This window comes from Labeo rohita, chromosome 19 (assembly GCF_022985175.1).
Source record: "Labeo rohita strain BAU-BD-2019 chromosome 19, IGBB_LRoh.1.0, whole genome shotgun sequence".
In the NCBI taxonomy this organism is placed as follows: Eukaryota; Metazoa; Chordata; class Actinopteri; order Cypriniformes; family Cyprinidae; genus Labeo; species Labeo rohita.
The window spans coordinates 3,469,240-3,493,809 of record NC_066887.1 but is presented as its reverse complement, the minus strand read 5'-3'; the positions used below and the strand labels follow the sequence as shown (position 1 = coordinate 3,493,809).

At 33.8% G+C, this 24,570-nt stretch overlaps 1 protein-coding gene across 8 annotated transcripts in view; it reads right to left on the bottom strand.

Annotated features, from left to right (window-relative positions):
- The window catches only part of epb41a (erythrocyte membrane protein band 4.1a), a 102,727-nt gene that overhangs the window by 47,537 nt on the left and 30,620 nt on the right, over positions 1-24,570 (bottom strand). For 6 of the 8 annotated variants that reach the window (XM_051137618.1, XM_051137622.1, XM_051137625.1 and 3 more), the window contains exons 2-10: positions 17,674-18,056; positions 12,483-12,986; positions 7,607-7,711; positions 7,055-7,097; positions 6,871-6,946; positions 3,654-3,872; positions 3,214-3,301; positions 1,530-1,682; positions 53-150 (exon numbers count right to left, since the gene is read on the bottom strand). In XM_051137618.1, coding sequence (XP_050993575.1) covers positions 53-150; positions 1,530-1,682; positions 3,214-3,301; positions 3,654-3,872; positions 6,871-6,946; positions 7,055-7,097; positions 7,607-7,711; positions 12,483-12,986; positions 17,674-18,056 — 1,669 coding nt within the window. Of the gene's footprint in view, positions 1-52; positions 151-1,529; positions 1,683-3,213; positions 3,302-3,653; positions 3,873-6,870; positions 6,947-7,054; positions 7,098-7,606; positions 7,712-12,482; positions 12,987-17,673; positions 18,075-24,570 lie in introns of all 8 variants that reach the window. The other 2 variants (XM_051137619.1, XM_051137620.1) reach the window with 1 other exon arrangement.

Sequence of the window (24,570 nt, the reverse complement as noted above, 5' to 3'; positions counted from 1 at the left end):
ATTTAACTAAAGATGCGGATACTTGCTGTGAGGTATTGTTTGATCTTCATACCTGAAGAATGTGTGATGCTCCACACATACTTTCCACAGTTTCTTGGCAGCCTTGTAGTTGGGCAGTTTAAAGCCAATGGCGCTTTCGTAATGTTCCAGCTAAAATAAGTAGTACAATAAAAAAATAAGGGTGAATCTCATGAACAAAAAATCATTATGAAATACCATTCTGAAACTAACAAAAAATACGCATGCTTCTTGTACATAAAAAGATGGTGTTAAATCTTTTAATTTCCAAGTGAAAATATAGACAATGTAATAAATTACAAACAAAATGTATAAAAAGTATGTTGTATCAAACATCTGATAGTAAAATAAAATAAAATAAAATAAAAAAGTTAAAACTGAAACTGTAATAAATGATAATAAATTAATTTTTAATTTGTAAAAATTAAGGAAACATTTTTTTTTTTTTTAATTTTTATATTAATTTATTTAAAAGAACAGAAATGAGTTCTAAAAATTAAAAAAATTGAAAAATATGTTTTTTTAATTATAAAAATGTAAAAATAATTATATTAAAAGATAAAATGTTAAATAATTATAGAATAAGTTATAAAATTAAAAATAAAAATTATTTTTGTGATTGTTTATTTATTGTGAAGCAAAGCTAGCATACCTGCCCTACAATAAATACAAATAAATAACTATAAAATTATTATTATAAAATAATAAATACAAGCGAGGGTTTGCCTTAAAAAAAAAAAAAACTATTCATCTTTTACAGTATTTATTTATTATATATGAAAGTTTCTCAAAAATTCTGAATTAAAATAAATGATTAAAAAACAAATTATTATAAAAAAAAAAAACAATAAAAATAAAAAATCTGATATTGTGACATCAAAACAAAATAAAACATAATATGTCCTGAATAAATTCAGTATTTCTTAGGCTGTGTACACTTACATCAGATGGATGTATCTTGATGAAGAAACTGCTGCATTTGTATGTATGTAAAGTACTTGAATATCATTTTAACTGTAGTGTGTTATTCAATATTACATTTCAAGACTATATTTAAAGACTATAAATGTCTATTTACAAATATATTTTAATAAATGACAAACATGTTTCAATAGAAATGACACTGAAGTATATTTTAATTTATCATAAAAGCTTATCTGTACATTCAGCTGGACATATATTAAAAAAAAAAAAAAAAAAAAAAAAAAAAAAAAACGTATAAGTAATAATGAAATTAATTTTAAATGTGCTTAGGTCTAATGGCATTTAATATAAACTTAAAATATAATACATTTTTATTTTCTTGCAATTAATATGCAATTAAGTGTGCAAAATACATTACGTAATAAATTCAGTTCACATTTAAGTATATTTTTTAAAGTATCAAATCTAAACAAATTATTAAATTAAAAAAATGGTTGATTTAAAAAAAAAAAAAAAATTTTGTGGCATCAAAACATAATAAAATGTGACCTAAATAAATGTAGTATTTTGTAAGACTGTATAATTACGTCAGATGGGCGTATCTTGATGAAGAAACTGCTGCGTTTGTAGGAGACTTTGAGAACTTTTGGCCAGGGGAATCGATTAATCCTCAGCTTGTCCTTATACACCATCAGACCACTGGAGCAAACGCCCAACATTATATCCACCCCATCCAGATCCTGACAGAAACAGAAGAAAAGAACACGGAAACGATTATATAATCATTTGACATTCTTGACTGGAGGTATTAAAATCCACTGCATAAACAAAGATTTTGCGATCACAAAGCTCCACCACTAGGGGGCATCCTGGCTTCTCTTTTAAAAAGTAAATGCCATAATTTATTTAAATCCATGGCTTGATGCAAACAGATTGACCTGGTTTCAGCTACCAAATCTGAGCAGTGACAGGACATGCAATGCTTTTATCACGAGCACTCCTGTGAGATGAAGGACATTTCTGTCTAACTGATGTTTTTATGACAGCTCAGATTGATGATTTCACATAAAGAAGGCAATGGATCAATCAGTGCTGGGAAAAGTCACATTGCCTAAGTAGGGCGTATAATTGAATGTATTTTAAGTCAAAGCACACCTCAGTAAATGAAGACTTGATGTACTTATTTAATGTAAATGTATTATTATTATTATTATTATTATTATTATTAGCCAATCAACAAACAAAGTTATTGTAAAAATATTATTATTTTTTTTTTTTTTTTTTTTTGTCCATTCCTTTGTTCACATATATTCATTCATTCATTTATTTTGTGTGTTAAACATTTTTGGTTATGTCATACAGATTTTTGATATTATGTAAAATTTATTAGAAAATATTTGAGAAGAAAATAACAAAATAAAGGATTTTATTGCAAACCTTATAAAAATACAATATAAAAATAATGTCATATTAATATACAAAATATGTCAAAATATATTACATATATTATTAATAATATTATTATTATTATTATCCAATCAACAATCAGTTATTGAAATAAAAATAAAAAAAGTAATAAATTTGTTTAATCCCATTTTGACATGTACTATTTATTTATTTATTATTCATTCATAGTCATTGATTCATTTATTCATTTTGAATGTTAAATATTTTATAAATAAAATGTTAAATGTTTTATTTATTTGATATTGATAATTGATATTGTTTATTTAAAATTTATTAGAAAATATTTGAGAAGAAAATAAAATAATGGGTTTTATTTGCAAACACTGCAAACCTCATAAAAATACAACATAAAAACAAATTTAATATAAATATATTAAATAATATATTAAAATATATTACATTTATTATTATTATTATTATTCAATAAAAAACAAAGTTACTGGAATAAATAAATCAATTAATTAATATTATGGCATATAATTTATTCATTCATTCATTCACTTTAAATGTTAAACATTTTATACATTAAATGTTAAACATTTTATTTATTTTATATTGATTTATATTGATATTTGATATTATTTCAAATTAATCTGAAAATATTTGAGAAGAAAATAAAATCATGGATTTTATTGCAAACAATGCAAATCTCATAAAAAAAGACAATATAAAAACTAATTTAATATTTAGTATGACAAACAACATTCACTGGAGGTTAACCATTTATTTATTTATTTGTTTGTTTGTTTGTGCATTCATTCATTCCATTTTTATCATATTTATGAAGTGTCTCCTGTCCTGTACCTTTGCCTGGTGGAGATCAACCCCATACATGGCCAGTTTTTTAGCATTCTCCAGAAACATCATATCAGCCTGAGCCGGACTCATAGATCTGTCAATAAACAGATAAATAATTAAATAAATAAATAGTATTCAGTGTCATAACAACATTACATTCCTTAAAGAAAAGAAAAGTGCAAATATTTTAATTTTAACCTCTATTAAACGTGCATTTATTTCATTTGCATTAAAAATACATACCCCAAACATCCATTTTAAGAATACAGTAGTCAACATTTGAAGTGGATCAAAACCTTTCATCAAGGTTGTCCTAAAACAAAACAATACACGTTCTTGTCTTAGGACAACTTTAATGAACATTTTTGATCCACTTCAAATGTTGACTACTGTGTACCGCATGTGTGTAAATGGTCAGCCCAGCAGTAAGCAGCAGTCATGATCACCTGTATGTGCGGTGAAGCTCCATGACTTTCTCCTCCAGCTCCTTGGTCTGTCCTGGGATGAGCTGGAGCTCCTTGGCGTAATCAGTTCCGTGAACCTCGGGGTCGTATTCGCCCAGCTCAGACTGGAGGGCGTAAGATCCCAGTAGGGCAAGGGTCACAAAAGAGCAGGGCAGGCGGCCGTTCTTGATGTCCTTCCGCAGCTGCAAACACAAGTAGTACCTGCAGAGCACAAATAATATTGTTTATTTACATTACGTGCCAACTCTTCACGTTACAAGTCGGGACAAGATGTTGTTGCAAAACGTAATGCACGAGAGTCCAGAACGGCTTCCATGACAACAGCAGTAAAGTGACATCAGCGCACTGCTGCGATTATTTGGGGTGAAAGGGCTTTTGTAATTTACGAGTGTGATAATGAAACTGGCTAGAGAATTGCATGCTCACTTGGTAGGAAACAGCAGGAGGCTCTCCATTTTATTAATGATGTAATCTGGCAAGTATCGGAGATTAGTTTTAAAATTAGTGAGTGGGCAAGAGAGAGATGGGAAGAGAGACAAACTACTATCTTACGTGGATATTACGTGGAGATTAGAAATGAGAGTTGTGAAAAATGTAACTATTCTAGTTCTAATTCCAATTGTTCATTCACTTTTTTTTTTTAAAGTAGCAGGACTGCAAAAAAAAAAAACCTTATCTTACTGAGTATTTTTGTCTTGTTTCTACTAGTTTCTAAAAATTTCAAATCACAAATAATACTAGTCTACTGATGAAAAAGAATGTTAACCACTTCATTATTGTTTAATTCTAACAAATAAGTTCTTGTTAAAAACTAACCAAAATGAAAAATATTTTGCTTATAATTGGTGTTGTTTCCAAACAAAAGGATATATATCGTATCGGCCAAAATGAGATGAAAAATATCGGCATATCGGATATCGGCAAAAATCGGCATATCGGATATCGACAAAAAACGGCATATCGGATATTGACAAAAATCAGCATATTGGATCTCGACAAAAATCAGCATATCGGATATCGACAAAAATCGGCATATCGGATATCGGCAAAAATATCGTGCATCCCTAGTTTCTAGTCAAAAATTGTAAAAATCGTAAAAATGTACACTTATGACAGGTTTTGTGGTCCAGGGTCACATTTAAGAGCGAAGCGCAGCATTGTTTGTTTACATGTGTGTGGTTCATGCGTCTCAGCCTTCGTTTACAGTAAATGAACACAGTGCTGCGCTTCACTGCAAAACACACATACAGCAGCACATATATTTATTTAGTTAAATCACAGACTTTGCAATTTGATAATCCCACTAAGCCATACTACAAAATCAATATAATTTATTATAATACTTTATTTCTATACAGTTATAATCCTGTACATCAGGGACAGGAATCATTAAGTAGAGATAAGGATAGTGATAGGGATTGCATATTACATATGTGATGCGATCTGGGAAAACCTGTCGGATGTCGTGCTGGGACATTTTCAGGAAATCCGAAAAACAGGTTAAATGTCAATTTTTTGGTCAAAATTAGGTTTTCATTAAATTATTATTTTGTAACATCTTGTCTTGGCAAAAATATCTTGGCAAAATTCACTTGTTTAGTGCAGAAAAATAGCGATTTATTAAAGCAAGCAGAAATGGCTGTGTCTTTCTCTTATGTTAAGATCGTGCTGTGGAGATGCTTTCTCTGAACACCACAAAAACAGTTAACCTACTAAAATAAACCACGTAACATATTTGATAAAGGTGTATCAACTAGAGATCGACCGATATATTGATTTACCAATATTTTCCTGATATTTAAGCATTTTACCATAATCGGTTATCGGTTTTGTAATATCGGGTTGGGTGTTTTGAGAATTGCACATGCAGCGCGCCTGAGGGGAGACCGGACAACAGCGGCTTGCAAAGGTAAAGCATAGCATACTTTCTTGCATTGCTGTAATTAGTACACTTTATTTAATATAACAGCCATTAATGATCATATTAGGCGTGATACATGAATGTCTGATATGTAGTTAGTTTAAGCAGCTTGGCTCTAAGAAAAAGAGACAAACTTACAATCATGTAAAACAATTCGTCAAGTCCTGTCCCAGTAAACATAACTTTGCCGGGTTGATTCTCTGATGGCCACCGCATGTAACTTTTAACAAGATCCACTTGTTTAAAACACCCTCAATTATATTAACATTTACTATATAACCATTATTTTTCTTATACACTTCTAAATATATACATTGAAAACATTCTACATTTATTTAGCTTATTAGTGTTGCAGCTGTTGCGTTTTATAAATAAAATGTTTTTATTGTTGTAATATGAAGATTAAATTTAACACGAAAGACTGCTCATTTTCAACACTTTTTAAGATGACTGAAAGGTGGAACAACCAAAGTGAAGTATGGATTTACTTCACTGATTTACTTAATAACAGTAAATAAATATTGGATGCAAATAATCGGTATCGGTATCGGTTATAAAAAAACAATATCGGTCGATCACTAGTATCAATGCACATTCCCTGCCAGTCCTGTGTAAACTACGACACGCAGAGTTTTTTATTTATTTATTTCTTTAATATCGTGAGATGGCGGAGCGCAACAACGCAGTTTGAAGTACTGCAGCTGCTCACTTAACCAATCTTACTCATCTCAATCTGCTCAATCTTGGTGAAGTCAGTGACCTAAAGATGTTATAATGGACTATTTCACATCCAGAGATGAAGAATCAGATGATGAAGTTACTAAAGAGGAGGAGTTCGATGACAGTCTGTTATATGAACAGTGCACAAACAGTTGCGCTTTGCTCGCTTTTCTAAATGTAAACTACAAGGTACACTATTCGTGCTGTCTGAACATACAAGAGGTGATCAAAAGTTCATGCCCATGATAAAGAATGGAAAACTGTCAGGGTAAAGTTAGTCTGTTTGTGTAATGATGCAGTATAGCGCTCCAGACAGCTCTAGTTAAACCCGTGAAGTAAAAGTCTCACTTTGAACCTGTTTTTCTCAAAATTCCATTCCTGAAAATCATGGCTATCAGCCAACTTAAGACAGCCATAACTTTTGTTATGTTCAAGCAATGGACAAAATAAAAACAGCTTGAAAGGGCTTGAACCTAAAAAAAGGTAAAATTTCTCCATGTGTTGGGTTTTCCCAGATTGCATCACATATACTGTAAAAAAAAAGAAAGTGCTGTTCACCTGGTGATGTCCTCTGATAGCTGGGCTGGATCAGGTGGGTAGAACTTCACATTGAATGTAAAATCATAGTTGGTGCCTAAATAAATACAAGCTTGATTTAAAACAGGAACAAGAGAAAACTCAACACTGACTTTCTGACAATTATTTCATATGCCAAAGAGATGAACGGCATGTTGTGACTCACCTTGTACTTGCCGTCTAATTTCCTTGGTGAAGTCCAGCCATGTCTGAAAGACAAAGACAGCCTTTAACTGAAGGTCCGTTTACAACAACAAATATATTACCACTACTATGGCTACATTAGTTCCCACACCAGTGCATTTAAGTCATTGCTTTAAAAGCTCAAGTGGGGTGGATTTTGATTGGCTGTCAATGTTTTTATAATTTTAAAAGTGATTTTAATGATATGGTTCTTCTGTGTAGTTATTGTTGTAACGATGGCATGGAATTCTGCTCTTAGAAGATTATGGTAGAATGGTATGGTAGAATTATTATAACTTCATAGTTCTTATAAAACAGGTTTTTACTGCTGTCAGAACTTCTGATATAAGTGAAGAAAGCAAATTGTTTAAAAGACATTAAAACAATACAGTCATAATTCAGTTTTGACTATAATTCCACTCCAAAAGCTAAACTAAACCTGAAGAAAACATGTTGTGTAAAAAAAAAATAATAATAATAATATATTAAAATTAATATTAAAAGAGTGAAATTGAGTGCTAACAGATTGAGGCACCTTTATGGTTGGCGTCTCCCATATGGCCAGACCGTAATAGTCCTTCTCTAATAGGTTCAGGTGGTCGCACACTTCTGCAAACAGCTCCTGGCCTTTGGCATGTTTCTGGAAACAAAGAAATGTAGTTAAAACACAGAAGCTGCTGTTTGGAACAGTACTATTTTAATATTTTAGGCAGACAACAACAGTAGTCCTTATACAGCAACTTGTTAGCGACTTATGAGATATGATTGTTTTATTTTGTAGAACAAAACATAAAGAGTCAAAAAAAAAAAAATCTGAGGAAAACCATGGCTTGAAATTTTCTTTCATGTTTTAGGGTTATAAACTGAGCAGCTTATTTAGCAAGTGATGTTATGTACACAGTAGCATACTACCATAATATTTTTACTATTCCTTTTGTATATAGTATAGAAACCCAGCCACACACACATACACACACAAACAAAATTATGCTTTGCTAAATTAGAATAAAAATGAGTAAAAACTAAGTCATAATTGAGACATAAGTCAAAACTAGGAGATACAAAGTCATAATTCACAATTCATCACCACTCATAACATGAAATAAGTAAAATTTTGTGATACTAAGTCATAATTGAGAAATAAAAAGTCAAAATCATTGCATAAGTTGAAATTATCAATAAAGTCATAATCATGACAGTGAGTCAGAATTTTGAAATAAAAAGTTATAACTGTTAGAAAGTCAAAATTATAAGATAAAAAAATACTAGTTATAATAGAAATAATACGACAATGAAATTATGACATACTAAGTAACAATTATGAGATAAAAAGTCTAAATTATTAAATAAGTTATTAATTAAGTCATAATCACGACAGTGAATTAGAACTGAGATAAAAAGTCAAAATTACGACAAGTAAAAACTATAACAAACAGCTGACATAGAACGTTAAAATGATGACAAAAAGTCATAATTATGGCAGTAAATCAAAACTATAAGACACAAAGTCTCAAATATGACAGAAGGTCAAAATTATAAGTAACAATGTCAATATGACAAAACTTTTTATTTTTTTAATCTCATAATTTTAACAATTTTGCTGATAATCGTATCTTATGATTATGAAATAAAAGTGAAAATTATGAGATACTAAGTCATAACTGTCAAAATTACAAGTCAAAATTATGACACTAAATAATTCTGAAATAAAAAGTCAAGTTATATAAATTGAAATTAGTCAATTCATAAGTCGTCATAATCATGTTGTCAATCAGTCGTCATAATCATGACAGTTATAACATGACAGTTATAAGGGGGGGAAAAAGTCAAAATGAAAAAAAGTAACATCTATAACAAAAAAGTAATAATTATGTCAGTAAATCAAAATGATAAGATAATACAAAGTCACAGTTACAACAAACAGTCAAAATTATGAGATATATTATGTCCGTAAGACAATTTTCAACTTTATCTAATAATTTTAACTATTAATCTCATAATCAAGAGCTATGTCATTAAAGGTTCATGAAACCCTAGACCACTTTTTCTGAGATTTTAGCAGAGGTGTTTCTGTTGCACATCATATATGACAACGTTAGCATCCGTTAACTTTAATTGTTGGAGAAAACTGGTTAATTTTGAGCTTTTTTGCGCTATTTTCATCTGCCAGGTTAAAAATCTACATTGTGCTGACGTCACACTTCGTGACGTGGCAACAGACTATAGTACTTTGATGACGCATCAGTGTCTCATAATTATTCATGAGGCTGCGTGTTCTTATCCAATGAGAAGATGCTTCGCCTAATTATTCACGACAGCGTGTGTTGATTTGCTATGACAGATGCTTCAGACTGTGAGATTGCGTATACTGAGAGAAACGTTCATGGATCAAAAGACAGTGTTAGTTTTTGTTTGTTTTGTAAGAGTTCGGCACAAACGCAATTCATTCATATAGTGAGTGTAATAGCGGTTTTTACAACTCCTTGACGCAACATATCAAAAGGATTGAAAACAGCACAAAATAAGCCTTAAAAGTTAAGAGGTACACCAGCGCATTCATATATATGTTTTCGATGCAGAGCACAAATGGCTGTGCATTTATTTGTGTTGTTAACTCAATGGGAGGGAAATGAAACTGTCTGAAACCAAAGTTGACTCTCTGCCCTCTTCCCCCACCGCTCCGCTGCGCACCACGCCTACTTTTGCAGCATTTTTTAAAAATGTGGTGAGAACTAACCAGTACTGAAACAGGGGGTTTCATGACCCTTTAACTTAACCCAAGCTCTCTCTATATATATATTTGCAACACTGTAATTACAGTCCCCTCCACTAATATTGGCACCCTTGGTAAATATGAGCAAAGGTGGCTGTAAGAATAAATCTGCATTGTTTATCCTTTTAATCTTTCATTCAAAAAAATCACAATATTCTAACCTATCATTTAAGTAAAACCATGGAAAATGGGGAAAATCTCTTTATGAAATAAATGTTTTTCTGTAGTTCATGTTGACCACAATTATTGGCGCCCAATTATTGCAATGTCCTTTATTCAAGATAACAGCTCTGTGTTTTCTTCTTTAATGCCTGAAGAGTTTGGAGAACACCTGACAAGAGATCAGAGACCATTCCTTCATACAGAAACTCTTCAGATCCTTTAGTTTCTCAGCTCCATGCTGGTGCTTCTTCTCTTCAGTTCACCTCACGCATTTTCTATAGGGTTCAGGTCAGGCAACTGGGACGGCCATGGCAGAAGCTTCATTTTATGCTCAGTGACACATTTTTGTGTTGATTTTGATGTTTGATTTGGATCACTGTCCTGATGGAAGATCCAACCACAGCTCATTATAGAACTTCTAACAGATGCAGTCAGGTTTACATTTTTTATCTGTTGGTATTTGCTAGAATCCATGATGCCGTGTATCTGAACAAGATGTCCAGGACCTCTGGCAGAAAAATAAGCCCACAACATTAAAGATCCAGCAGTATATTTAACTGTGGGCCTATCTTGAGTGTTTGCTGCCAGAAAGCTCTTTTTTTTAGTTTCATCTGACCACAGAAGCCAGTCCCATTTGAAATTCAAGTTGTGTCTGACAACTGAATATGTTGGAGTTTGGATGAGCAAGGAGGATTTTTCTTAAAACCCTCCTGAACAACATGTGGTGACGTAGGGGCTGTTTGAATTTTTTTTTTAGTCTTTTGGCCCCAAGACTCAACTAATCTCTGCAATTCTCCTACTGTGATCCTTGGAGAGTCTTTGGACACTTAAACTCTCCTCCTCACCATGCATTAGGACGATATAGACACACGCCTTTTTCCAGGCAGATTTGTAACATCTTTAGTTGATTGGAATTCTTAATTATTGTCCTAATGATGGAAATTGGGATTTTCAATGCTTTAGCTCTTTTCTTACAGCCACTTTCTATTTTGTGAAGCTCAACAATCTTGTTCTGCACATCAGAACTATATTATTTGGTTTTATTCCTTGTGATGGATGATTAAGGAAATTCGGCCTTTGTGCTCCTCATATTTATAATCCTGTGAAACAGGAAGTTATTGCTGGACAATATCATACTCCTAGTCATTCTAGTGTGCTAAATAAATGCAAATATGAATGGGAATATACTTCAGAGATATTTTACTCATTATAATTTCTAAGGGTGCCAATAATTGTGCCCAACATGCATATGAGAAAAACATTTATTTCATAACGTTAGTTTCCCCCCACTTTTAATTGTTTTACTTCAATGAAAGGTTAGCATTTTGTGAATTATTTGAATGTAAGATCATAAAGATAAACAAAGCAGATTTCCCTTCATAGCCGTCTTTGCTCATATTTACCAAGGGTGCCGATATTAGTGGAGGGCACTGTACATACCTTCACGTTTCGTGGCAGTTTTAAAGTGAAATGTCCAGAGAGTGGTGCTAAAACACATGTTCAACATGTGACCGTGGCACGTTTTTATTACCTCGGTACAGGCATGTATTGCTGCATTTTTATTATGCTGCTTGAGGCACATATTGCGGCTGTTAGGAATTAAAATATCCGGGGAGTGTCGCTAAAGGTTAATGCTCTATCGTGTTGGAAATAACCTCTCCACCATCCCCAAGCCTAAACCCAATGTACCATTTATTTATTTTTTAGTTCAGCAGAAGTGTATAGAGGCATGCATTTCCAATGAGTATATGTTGCATTAACTAATTCTTAGGTGGCACAAATGGGCTTCTATAAAACAGAATGTATACTGTGCATAGTAAGCATATCATCTGTATGCATGGACTACCTAGATGACTACATATTCCATAATGTGTACTGCTATAGGTTAAGACATTTCTTACACAATGATAACCAGATCACATGCAAAGTGAGGAGGTCATGTGACCACAAACACTGCTGCTGGAAATGTGAAATTATGCAAACAGTTTCTCCTAGTATTTTTAAAGTGTATGGTTTATATTCTATACAAACTGTTGGCTTGTATTCCACTCTGAACATACTGTAGAGACTTTTGTGTGGATCATGAAATCGGATCGTTAGCTTAGCTCGCTACATGCTAACGTCAGGTATAACTGCGAAGGTAAAGCGAGACTTGCGGGTCAAGTTGCTGCTAAAAGGGATGTTCTGTTTCACTTAGAATGCTGTCTCTGTAGATAGCAGACATCGAGTTAGCTCAGTCGCTATTCAGGCAAGAGCCACACAGTACGACGGCAACAAAAACAGGCCAAAGTGTCAGATCAGCAGAAATAGTCTCTTGGTAGTCTGAGAGTTAATTAGCAAAGGAAGTAAAAGCCCTTGAGCAACGCTTGAGTTTCAGAGCCGCTCTCTCGGGACTAGACAACGATACGCCGCACTTGATAAGCAACAAAAGCGGCGGTTGTGTGCTGTGTGCCGTGTGTGTGAGTATGTCGCTTACTTCAAGCTCACACTCGAAAAGAGTATCATCCAGCAGCTTGACTTTGCAGCGCATGATCCTGGGGCGGCGAGATGCTTTCTGCTTCTTCCCCTCCTCCTCCTCCTCCTCCTCCTCCACCGCGTTCTCCTCCTGTTTCTCTTCCTCTTTTTCTTCTTCCTCCTTCACCTCCGTTTCTGCCGCACCTGCGTCTTCCGGCTTGGCCTCTTCCTCTACTTTCTCTTTTTCCTTCTCGTGCTCCTTGTCTTTCTCCCCCTCCTCTCCTTTGGCCTTGTCCTCGTTTTTCTTCTCCTTCTTCTCTTTTTTCTCCTTCTTCTCTTTCTTCTCTGCCTTCTCTTTTTTCTCTGGCTTCTCCTTCTTCTCCGGCTTCTCCTTATCTGCTTTCTCTTTCTTTTCCTTCTTCTCCTTCTTTTCCTTCTTCTCCTTCTTCTCCCCCTTCTCCCCCTTCTCCTTTTCTACTTTGCAGGACTCCAGCTCGGCGTCTTCCTTCTGATCTGCTACGATTTGCTGGAGGAAGACAAATTCAAACAAGTTAAAAATGCAAAGTTTAGGTTATTACACAACTAGTTTGCTGGAGAAAGACAAATATGTGTCTTTACTAGAATCAAGGTTAGGTTTCTTACAAAATGAGTTTTTGAAATTAGGCCAACTTGTGTTACCAATAATCATTTTGTACACTGTAAAAAATGCAAATGCACATTTTCCAGTTTACGAAACATTTTGAGTCATTTTGAGAAACATTTTCCTGGCTTAATTTAAACTTTTTGTTGTTGTTTTGTCATTATTGTTAGTTATTTGTTGCACTGTGATGTAAAGAGCTCATCTTTTTAACATTTGTTGATTGCAAACGTTGAGGTTTGTGTGTCTAGTTTTGAGGTCTAGATTATGTTCAACCACTTATATCTGTTTGCTGGATATCTTAGTCTTGTAAGATGTTTTACAAACAAGGACAATGTTGTCTACATATTCGACTAAGTTATCTATTAAGGTTTCTATAACAATTCACTGTTTGTCATTTGTAAATAAACAAAAAACGAACCCATGAAAAAAATAAATGACCTCAACGACAGCAATTGTTGTTTCAGTTGCTGTGACAAGACTTTTCTGTTAGCAAAATAATCAGCATTGGATGAACAAATTTATGTTGGCTACACAAATTATCTTTACTAAGAAAAACTAAAAAAGTATTGTTGAGAGTAAGTCTTACTGCATCAAGTTGCCTTTTGTTTTCTCAACATTTTTTATAGTGTATGTGTAAACAAATATAAACTAAAGGCCATTTTTAGTCTCTGATGATACTAACACTGACTATGAAAACTTTTTGCAAATGTACTACTATGAAGTACACTGTAAAAAACAATTTGTTGAGTCAACTTAAAAAAAATTTGTTACCCAGCTGCCTTAAAATTTTAAGTTCAGTCAACTCAAAAAAGTTTATTGAACTTGAAATGTTAAATTATACTAAGTGACAACTTAGATATTTGAGCTGATTCAACTTAAATTTTTAAGGCAGCTGGGTTACTTACTCAGCTTTTATGTTTAACAAACACATATCTGAGTTGTCACTTAGTACAACTTAACATTTGAAGTTGACTAAACTTATTTGAGTAGACTGAACTTAAAATGTTATGGTAGCAGCGTAATAAATTTATTTTAAGCTGACTCAACAAATTGTGTTTTTTTTGTTTTTTACAGTGTAAAACAAAACTCCTAATCAAAAGAAATTGATACAGTTTTGGAAAAACACGAGGGTGAGTAAATTATGACAAAATTTTCATTTTTGAAAGATCTATCCTTTTAAAACGCTTTATATTAAAGAGAAACGAGAGCAGAATAAAAAATGAAAAGCTAGCACAGAGAAAAAAACTGAAGCATGTTGACAGCAGCCAGTCAGCATTGCCTAAAATACCAGCCGTTCAGTAACAGCCTCTCAGAAAGCTTTTAGCATTTAGTGCACTTCTGGAGCAGATGAGAGCTACACAGAGAAGGTTTTAACACGCAGCCTTTGACCGTAACTTAAACGTGTGAATGTGAGATGTGTGAAGCTCCACAGTTCAGTTGCCTTTGCACAGACAACCCTTGCTACATGCAGACAATGTAAACATTCAGTTGTCACCCTGAGGTCATATCTGTGGGTAAGCCCACACACCAGTAGGCTGAGGATTTTTCGGAGACGCTTTACTGTTATGCTTCAGAAGACGTTAGTCATGTTTAGTCACTTTTATTTCAGCCAAAACAGTTGACTGAAATGGTGATGTTTAAGTCGAACCTCTCTAATGGCACATTTTGACTCTGTCAGTCTCTATTTCATGCAAACAAAAGAGACAAATTACAACAGGCTAACATGTCAGCTGTGTGGATGCTAGGGCTAGATTAACAATGTCAATTTCTCAATTTGAACAGATCTTCATTTTGATAAACATAGATCTCTTAGTCTATGCTATTTCCAGTTATGCTTGAATAAAACACCACTAAACATTATTTGATATGAATATGAAAGGTATGTTGAAAAAACAGTAGGCTACAACCTACTGAAATGTATCATGACTCATGTAATTGCTCAGTCAGTGTTTCAAGTGTGAAAAAAACGTCAGTAAAACAGCATGAAAACAACACATAACATTTACCTCAGGAAAGCATTCAATGTCCATAACATCGCCCGTCAGCTAGAAAAAAATATTTCTAGAGATGAGCATTTTACTAAATATATGCACTATAGACCAGTTAAATGGAGGACTGACTCATTGACTCATGAACATTTTCTGCTTGTTAAACTATTTCAAAACGGTAACAGGAGGCGATTCAGTCATAACTCCGAATCAGAAAAAGAAAGACTAAAATATAAAATGTTAAAAATGTAAAACAGGAAATGCATTAGGATCACTGATTTAGATTGTTATTGTTTACATTCCACAATATGGTACGGTATTTTTTGCTGCTGTCTTTAATATTCAATGCATTTTTTAAGAAATCTGTCATGAAATTTACTAAATTTAAATGTTTATATTTGAACAACTAGCAACTTAAGCATATCATTAAAATGCAGTTTAAATGTATATATTACATACAACAACTTGATTGTTAAGTAAGGGATAATGCATGGCTAGATGTGCATTATCCCTGGGTTTATGTGTGTGTTTGTGTGCATCAGTAAAAGCAGTGCATTAATATAGAACAGTGATTAAACTGACCTGGAACTACCTGTGCATTAAATGGTTTTAATGCATACCTGTCAGCCAGTCAGAATTGAGTATTCAGACAGACCATGATATAAATAAATATGATTAATTACATAATTGGTACATAATTTTCCATGTCAATTTTCAGACAAATAAAACTTTATTTTCAGTTTCGGTAACAAATTAATTTCTGTATCACTTTACTCATTTATGGTGCTTTTTGTTCTTTTTATAAATGTTTACAATAAATAATGGTGTTTTATTAAACAATGAATAATGTTTTTTTAAACGTGAAACAGGTATGATGTCAAATTCAACCAATGTGATATATTTGTATTTAATGAATCTACATCATCAAGGCATTCACTTTTGCTCTTCACATCACACTGCCTTAACCAGTGAATGTTCTGAAATTAGTGCTGTCAATCGATTAAAATAAATGTAACTAATTATTGCACTTTTTTTCCCAAAATAGATTAATCCCCCACTATTAAAATTTGTAAATATACTTTTAAATTGCAATAATTTCATATTCAATCTTCATTCAAACATTCAAAATTAGAAAATTAGATCTTTATTTTGTAGAAACAAAATAAAGACAGTATATTTTTACTATTTGATAAAAAAAAATTATAACTGAAGATGAGTATCGCTGAAACCAATACTACTAATGTCTCTAGGATTTAACCCTTGACTATAGCCATTCAACATTACAGTATAATGAAAGAAGAAGTCCACTTCCAGAACAACAGTTTACAAATAATGTACTCACCCCCTTGTCATCCAAGATGTTCATGTCTTTCTGTCTTCAGTCGTAAAGAAATTATGGTTTTTGAGGAAAACATTTTCTCCATATAATGGACTTCATTGGTGCCCTGATTTTGAACTTCCAAAATGCTTTTTAAAATCAGCTTCAAAAGGCTCTAAATGATCCCAGCCGAGGAAGAAGGGTCTTATCTAGTGAAATGATCGGTCATTTTTTCGAAAAATAAAAATTTGTATACTTTTTAAGCACAAAAGCTTGTGTAGCACAGGCTCTAGGATGCGCATCCATGATGCTACGAATTAGTGATGGGTCGTTCTTGAACGATTCTTTCATTTTGAACGAATCTTTAATGTGACTCGGGAAGAACGAGTTGTCTCGGAGAGGGATTTGTTCAGGTGCACATGCACAACATCCTATTAGGTTCTGTACTGGAATTAGTTCACCTGTTTCGAGTCATTCGTTCATCTTATGGGGCTGTCACGTGATGAACGAATGACTCAAACCTGAAAACTTGTCAGGTAAGAGGTGAGGTGAGCTAATCATAGACTAAAGACCCAGGTAAACAATGAATTAATCTTTTCTGTTTCTTATAACATTATAGTTTTGTCTTGTTTGTAGTGTGATCAACGTTTGTGTAAGCAGTAGATGTGTTAGGGAAGTAACACGTAACATTTTAATTATATTTTGCTAAAATTAACGAATTGACTCGAAAAAAGATTTGTTCATTTTGCTGAATGAGACTCAAAGGTCAGAGTCAGTAAAATGATCCGAACTTCCCATCACTACTACGAATCACGTGTAAGTTCATCGTCTGTGTACTGAATATGGCAAAAAACTCCATCTTATTTTCTTGTACAACTTGAGTGGAGGACATCGTTGTACCTTTTTGTTTGTAAACAGCATTTACAAACTTACTTGCAATTTCTTAGTCTTTGCGCATTCGGTCGTTAGATAAGAACCTTTTGAGCCCTTTGAAGATGCATTTAAACTACATTTTGGAAGTTCAAAATCAGGGCACCAATGAAGTCCATTATATGGAGAAAATTCCTGAAATGCTTTTCTCAAAAACCATAATTTCTTCACGACTGAAGACAGAAAGACATGAACATCTCGGGTGACAATGGGGTGAGAACATTATCTGTGAATCTTTGTTTTGGAAGTGGACTTTTCCTTTAAATCTGGCTCTAGTTCTAATGCCTTTTAGTACCTTTGTAACCTTTACCTGAACATATCTGTTTCTTTATCTCACCTGATTTTCAGCACTGCTGATTGAGTGCTGGTCTAGAGCAACATCGCCCTCTATGCGCAGTTCTGGCTCGGGGTCCGCTATTGGAGCTTTGGGTTCGTCCTGGCTGTCCTTCTCCCGGGCCCTCTCCGTCTCCACCCCCTCGCCGTCCGAGCACTGTGAGCGGCGCTTCAGGAAGGAGGAGAAGAGGCGGGAGAGGCCACGGCCAGCGGAGGTGCGCTGGCGCGGCTTCAACTGCTGTTCCTCCTCCGAGCCCCCAGGGGGCGGCGAGGTGCCGGAGTGGCTGTCCTGAGCGGTGTCGGCGGGGCCTGGCTCCTGTGCAGCGGGGTCCTCCTCTTCCTGCTGCTGCTCGCACACCTGTTTCTTATGAACGCTCTCCGCCTCGTCTGTGGTCATGGCAGTCACTGGAGGATGAGACGTTTTAGTTAAAGTCACATGTCTATTTTACAGTAGTGTTGAAAGCAGTATTTTAGAATTAAGTTCAGATGGTATACTATCTCCAGTGGATTTTCACAGTATGTGTCTGTCCCAATATCCACACTTGAGCATGTGTGCATGCAATAAGAAGTAAGTGCATAAGACAAAGAAACAAACTCAGTGCTCCTAACCCACACTAAATCCACACCCTCTCTAATATCGCTTTGTTTTTTAGGCCAAGTGCATCCCATCATTCATCAGGTTCATGAACTCATGTGGCCTGAAATCACAAGAATTCAAAGACAAGAACAATCAAATACAAAGACAACAAGTGTGGGCATTTTCATAGCCCCTGTGTGTTCTTGCACACTTTTGGCCAATATTGCGCAAAAACCTTTGCACTTGTGACTTTTTTTAATGGCACAACGAACACAATCCAGCAAGACCATAGTGTTATATTTTTCGTCAATGTGTTGTAAATATTTCTAAGACTCTGCACTGCTGCCTCTTCAGGACATGGCACCCTTGGCCATGTGCCCAATTGCACATATGGTTACTCAGACACTGTACTTGGCATGTTCATGACAGTTCATCAGAGATGTGTTGATGTCCGATTAATGAGCGACTCAGGGAATAATTTAAATTTTGCACTGTTCCATTCAACCCACAAAGCTGTCAGTTAACTACAGATCTAAAAAAGTGTATATTTTGGTGTATAGTCTTCTATTATAATGCTTTATGGTGCTTTATGTCTTAAGTGTTGTCACGATACCAAAATTTTGACTTCGATATGATACCCAACTAAAATATCACAATACTACTACTGAACCGATACTGCGAAAAAAAAAAAAAAAAAAAAACATAGAACAGGAAAAGTAACTGAATAATAGGTGATGCAAAAGGATATCATAGTTATTTTATCTATTAATACAAAGCATTTCATCCCCCTTTAAAAAATAAATAAATAAAAGAATAATAATCACATGCCAGTGCCACTACACAGGATTATGGTGAACAACTACCAAGCATACAGGTATGTAGAGATCTTTGTTATATTGGTAAGTTAGCTTAAAGCCAAATCTTATTTCATGATATAGTAATTTTATTTCACAACAACAATTTATATCATTTAGTCTTTTTTTTTGTTTGTTTTTGTTTTTTTTTTTTTTTTTATCTTTGTTATTAATAATAAGAACCTAGATGCAAGTAACAAACTAAAGGACAACTAAAATAAAACAAAGACACAAATGAAATAAAGAGGTCCTATGAAATGTTTTATTTTTTCCTAAATTCCATTTAAAATTTTCTAGACTCCATTTTAATGGTTACGTTAAAAATATTTATCAAAAAGCATGTCTAATGAATTAAAATGATGAAACTTGCAGAATTTAACAGCAATTTATTAAAAGTTTAACCAAAATTACGTTTTTAAGGCCCTATAAAATATGTTTTAATAATTTTTCTCAAATTTAATTTTTGTTTGTGAATCTCTGTTTTCCATTAATATTCTGGATTCTACTTTAGTAGTTTCATTACATTTTAATTATCAAAAGCATGTTTAATGAATTTATAAAGGATAATTAGATGTGATAAAGAGTTAATTTATTATAGGCTATTTCTTTCTTTTTTTTTCCCCCCAGAAATACTGTGCTGTGTATTTACCATTTTCTGGTAATAAATGGTAAATAAATTCTGGTAATTTTCTTTTTTTTTTTTTTCTGGTAAATATTCCTTAAACATTGTTTTAATAATATTTTTATCATTAGTAGTAGTACTATCTTTACATTACGTACTATATTAATATATTTCTGACTGTCAAGTTAAACCGAACTTTTATTTTGACGGGCTGCTGCGAAGACCTTTAGGGTCTTCATTATATGACCATAGTTTTCTGCAAAAGAAACAGTAAAATACTCATGAAGTGACTCTCAGAGCAGTTCTAGAGATTATGTTCATGTGTTCATGTGCTCACTGAGGCGGCAGAGGCTGAAAACAGCACGAGCGTCACGTGTATGTGTGTAGTAAACAAACCTACGGGTCTGCGCCATTCACTAACACTGACACGCAGAAATACGGCTCTTATTAAAATGCATTCAGCACCGGTACTAGTAAAATTCGGAATCGTATCGTTTTCAAAAGCAGGGCATCGTGATACTTTTTAAGTACCGGTATATCATGCAACACTATGTCTTTTTGAAGCCTAAAAGCTTTAGTAACTATTCATTGCAATTGCATTTCTTCACATTATCATGTTTTATGTTGCACAGGAAAGTGGATCTTTTGTTTTCCAATCACTCCTGCAATCTAGGTGTAAGAGCGAGACTGTGTGAGCGGAACAGACACAAATGAGTTCAGCAAAGACAAGATGAGCACTGCCACTCAACTACAGCCCTCTGTGCATCTCCACTGAACCCTGAAGAGGTTAACACAACAAAAACAACTGAATGGGCCTCTTACCCTCTCTCACACACACAACAGAGTAAATCGAATGTGCTCTTTTACAATGCAACAGTGTATTATACAATAAAAAGTGAAACCATATCCAGTTTTGACATGATCACACTTTTAGTGTTTAATGTAATCCAATGAGCACAAAAAACACTTTATCTTCAGTAAAGGTGTATGTCAGCCAGCCTACCCCAGGCCTAATGACAACACAGCGGATTTACACACTAAAGCATTATGGGTAGGTGGTCTTTAAAGTAGCCGGTTACAAAACTCAGTTCAGCTTGACCTGGGTTGCCCAGGCAACAGTGAATTGCCTGAGGTCAGCGTGCACTCACATATTCAGACACAGTGACGAGACTTCAGCTCACCAGAAATGAACTTACTGTAGTGTTCAATCAGATCACAACTCTTCACTAAATGACGCAATGCATCATCAAATCTAATATTTGGTTATGATACGATAACAATTCTGAAAATGACTAGTTTTCTAGATTATCCAACATTAACTTTAACATGCAGTACTTTAAACATCTGTTTACATTCTTTTCTATACTACGGCAACTACGGAGGCCCTTAGACGTGATGATGAAAAAAATATTTAATTGATTTTGTGTTCTCTTAAAAGTTACGTTTTCAGCCGAGAAAATTTGTGTTCAATTGCTAAACTTCTGAAAATGAAGAAAATAATATTGTAATATTGTATTGTACGGTAACTTGAGACCGGGGTGTCGCTCACTGGCACTGCCGCCACCGGCTCCGTTCCCACGGCTCTCTGCCACACCCTGCTGGCCACAAATATGAGAACATATTCAAATGCTTTATTTCAATGCTTTTGAAAGTTAACAAAAGGTTTATAAGGGGAACAATACTTTTGTAAGAGAAGGCAGTAGTTTTGTGAGCAAACGCAATGTTTCTCTGGGGAACACATTACTTTTGCAACTGAATGTAATACGTTTTTGAGCTAACCTAATTTTTTTGTAAGCAAAAGTAAAAGTTTCTCAGGGAGTGCAACAGTTTTGTGAGCGAACACAACATTTTTTAGCAGAAAACATTACTTTTGCAAAAGGACACAATTTTCATCAGTGAATGTAACCATTTTGCACACAAAAGCAACGTTTCTCAGGGAATGGAATACTTTTGCGAGAACGCAATAGTTTAGTGCATAAACACAAGGTTTCTCTGGGGAACACATTACTTTTGCAATTGTATGTAATACTTTCTTGAGCGAACGTAAACTTTTTGCAAGCGAAAGTAAAGTCTCAATTTCAAATATTTGTCAAATTTAAAATAAAATGCCACATTCGAATGCAAAAACGTTTTAGGTGTGCTTTAAGGAGGCAGCCTTATCAGTGGTGCACGGCATGCGATGACGATGTAAATGTCATTGCATTATAATGTCTTTATTAGCCTATTCAGTTAAAGTTTTTGTCAAAACTGAAACTAAGCCTTTTTTCACACATTTTCTAGAGGGACATCTATTACATTGTACAGGAGAGACGCATGTTTAGAAAGCCATGTAGAATTAAGTTCAACTCGAAGTTCGAAGTTCAACTTCGAAAAAACATATCTCAAGACTTTATGGCGGGTTCTTACATCTCCTGTTTTTAAATGAAAAAAAGAAGTACTGTGTGATTGGCTTCTGGTCCTTTATATTAAACTCATACATGATGTTGTTTTGTTTATAGTAGAGATCGACCGATATATTGATTCACAGATATTTTCTGATATTTAAGTATTTTACCATAATCCGTTATCGGTTTTGTAATATCGGATTCACAGATAAATGCCGCCATCGTGGTGTTTTGAGAATTACCGGCAGGATCACTGTTTCAGCGCGTCTGAGGAGAGATGAGACAACAACGGCATGCGTAGGTAAAGCACTTACTTAGCTGTAATTAGTAAACTTTAATTAACATAACAGCCATTAATGCACATATTAGATGTGTTACATAAATGCATGATATGTAGCTAGTTTATGCAGCTTTCTAAGAAACAGACGAACTCACAGAGTCACGTAAGAAAATCTGTCCTAATAAACACGTAAATTTGTCTGAATTAAATAATATACAGCAATGAATGAGCACATGTTGGAAATGAAAGCGCTGAACTTAATTCTCTCTGTGTTGTCTGTATGCTCGTCATTAGTCTCGTGAAGTTGGAGTCGGCTAAAACAATCCGTCAAGTCCTGTCCCAATAAAGACTTAACTTTGCCTGAATTAAATAATACAGCAATGAATGAGCGCATATTGGAAATAAAAGCGCTTAATTTAATTCTCTCTGTTGTGTATGTCATTAATCTCATGAACTCGCTTTCATTTTGCTGTTCACTCACCGGGTTGATGCTTAGGAAATGTTCCAGCATAGTCACCGCATCTAACTTTTAACAAGATTCTCTTGTTTAAAAAACCCTAAATTATATTAACATTTACTACATAACCATTATTTCGCTAATACACATCTAAAAACATACAACTCTATGGAAATTAATTATTTATTATCTCCACGAGCGATCGCAGTTTGAGTATAGTTCTGTGTAAACAGCGCTTTGTCAGAATCTAGAACGATAAAATATTAGTGATTCTGATATAACATACCAGTTTAGAAATGCAATAAAATACAATGTTTTGTTTGTTATATTCCAATATTTCAGAGAATATTATTCAGTGAATTAACATTATCCAGTGAGCTGTTCTTCACTCTTTATATTAAACAGCTTATAAACCTACTAAAACTGTAGTTTAAAATCAAGTTGATATGACTCCTGTCCTTTATTTATTTTCTCCATTTGAAAACATTAGACATTCTACATTTGTTTTGCTTAGTGTTGATGCATTTTATACAGCTGATGCATTTTATAAATAAAACAAATTATAAATAAAACGTTTTTATTGTTGTAATATGAAGATTAAGGAAGAAAAGTCAAAGTGAAGTATCTACTTATTTAATTTACAACAGTAAATAAATATTGGTTCTGTATATCGGTTATCGGGCACATAAACATGGAGATAATCGGTATCGGTTATAAAAAAAAAAATCAATATTGGTCGATCACTAATTTATAGTTAAAGCAACTTAATTATAATTGGTTTATAAACATCATTTTAAACATTACGCACTTTTTTTCACATATAGTCATGTTATTTTATTGTTTTGAATAAACCTGCATTAGTAATATTTTTCTTGATGCGCCCTCTTGTGGCCTCGACTGAAATTATGCATTTTAAATTTGAATATAATTCGATCATTTTTTGATCATATTTAAGTACAAAATTCTAATTTCGTTTTTCAGGCATTTTGACAACCATAGGGCAACGTAAACGTTTTGCAAGCAACAGCAAAAGTTTCTCAAATAAAATAGTTCCTCAGTAGAAAATGGAATACTTTTGTGAGAGAATGCGGCAGTTTTGCGCGTGAACAAAGTTTCTCTGGGGAACACATTACTTTTGCAATTGGATATAATACATTTGTGAGCGAACAAACTTTTTGCAAGCAAAAGCAAAGTTTATCGGGGAATGCAATAGTTTTGAGTGAACACAAAATTTCTCAGCAGAAAACATTACTTTTGCAAAAGGACACAATTTTTTCTAGACTGAACATTATGTTTTGCAAGCAAAAGTAAACTTTCTCAGGGGAATGGAAAACTTTTGCGAGAGAACTCAATAGTTTTGCACATGACCACAAAGTTTCTTTGGAGAACATATTTATTTTGCAGCTGAACATAATACGTTTGTGAGCGAACGTAAACTTTTAGCAAGCGAAAGCAAAGTCTGGGAACTGAATACTTTAGCGAGAGAACGGATTGTGAGTGAACTATTGTGAGTTTTGTGAACGAACATCAACATTTTGCAAGCAAATGCAAATGAATGCAAGTTTTACAAGAAAAATGAGCGATGAGTTCATGTGAACTGTGCATTGACCTGTGACTTTTTCACGCCACAAAAAAAAAGTTTTAATGTGACCGCACCTTAATTCCAATATTATACAAGGATTTAATTGTATATATTGTGCTGCTGTGTCCTCTGTACATGTCAGCAT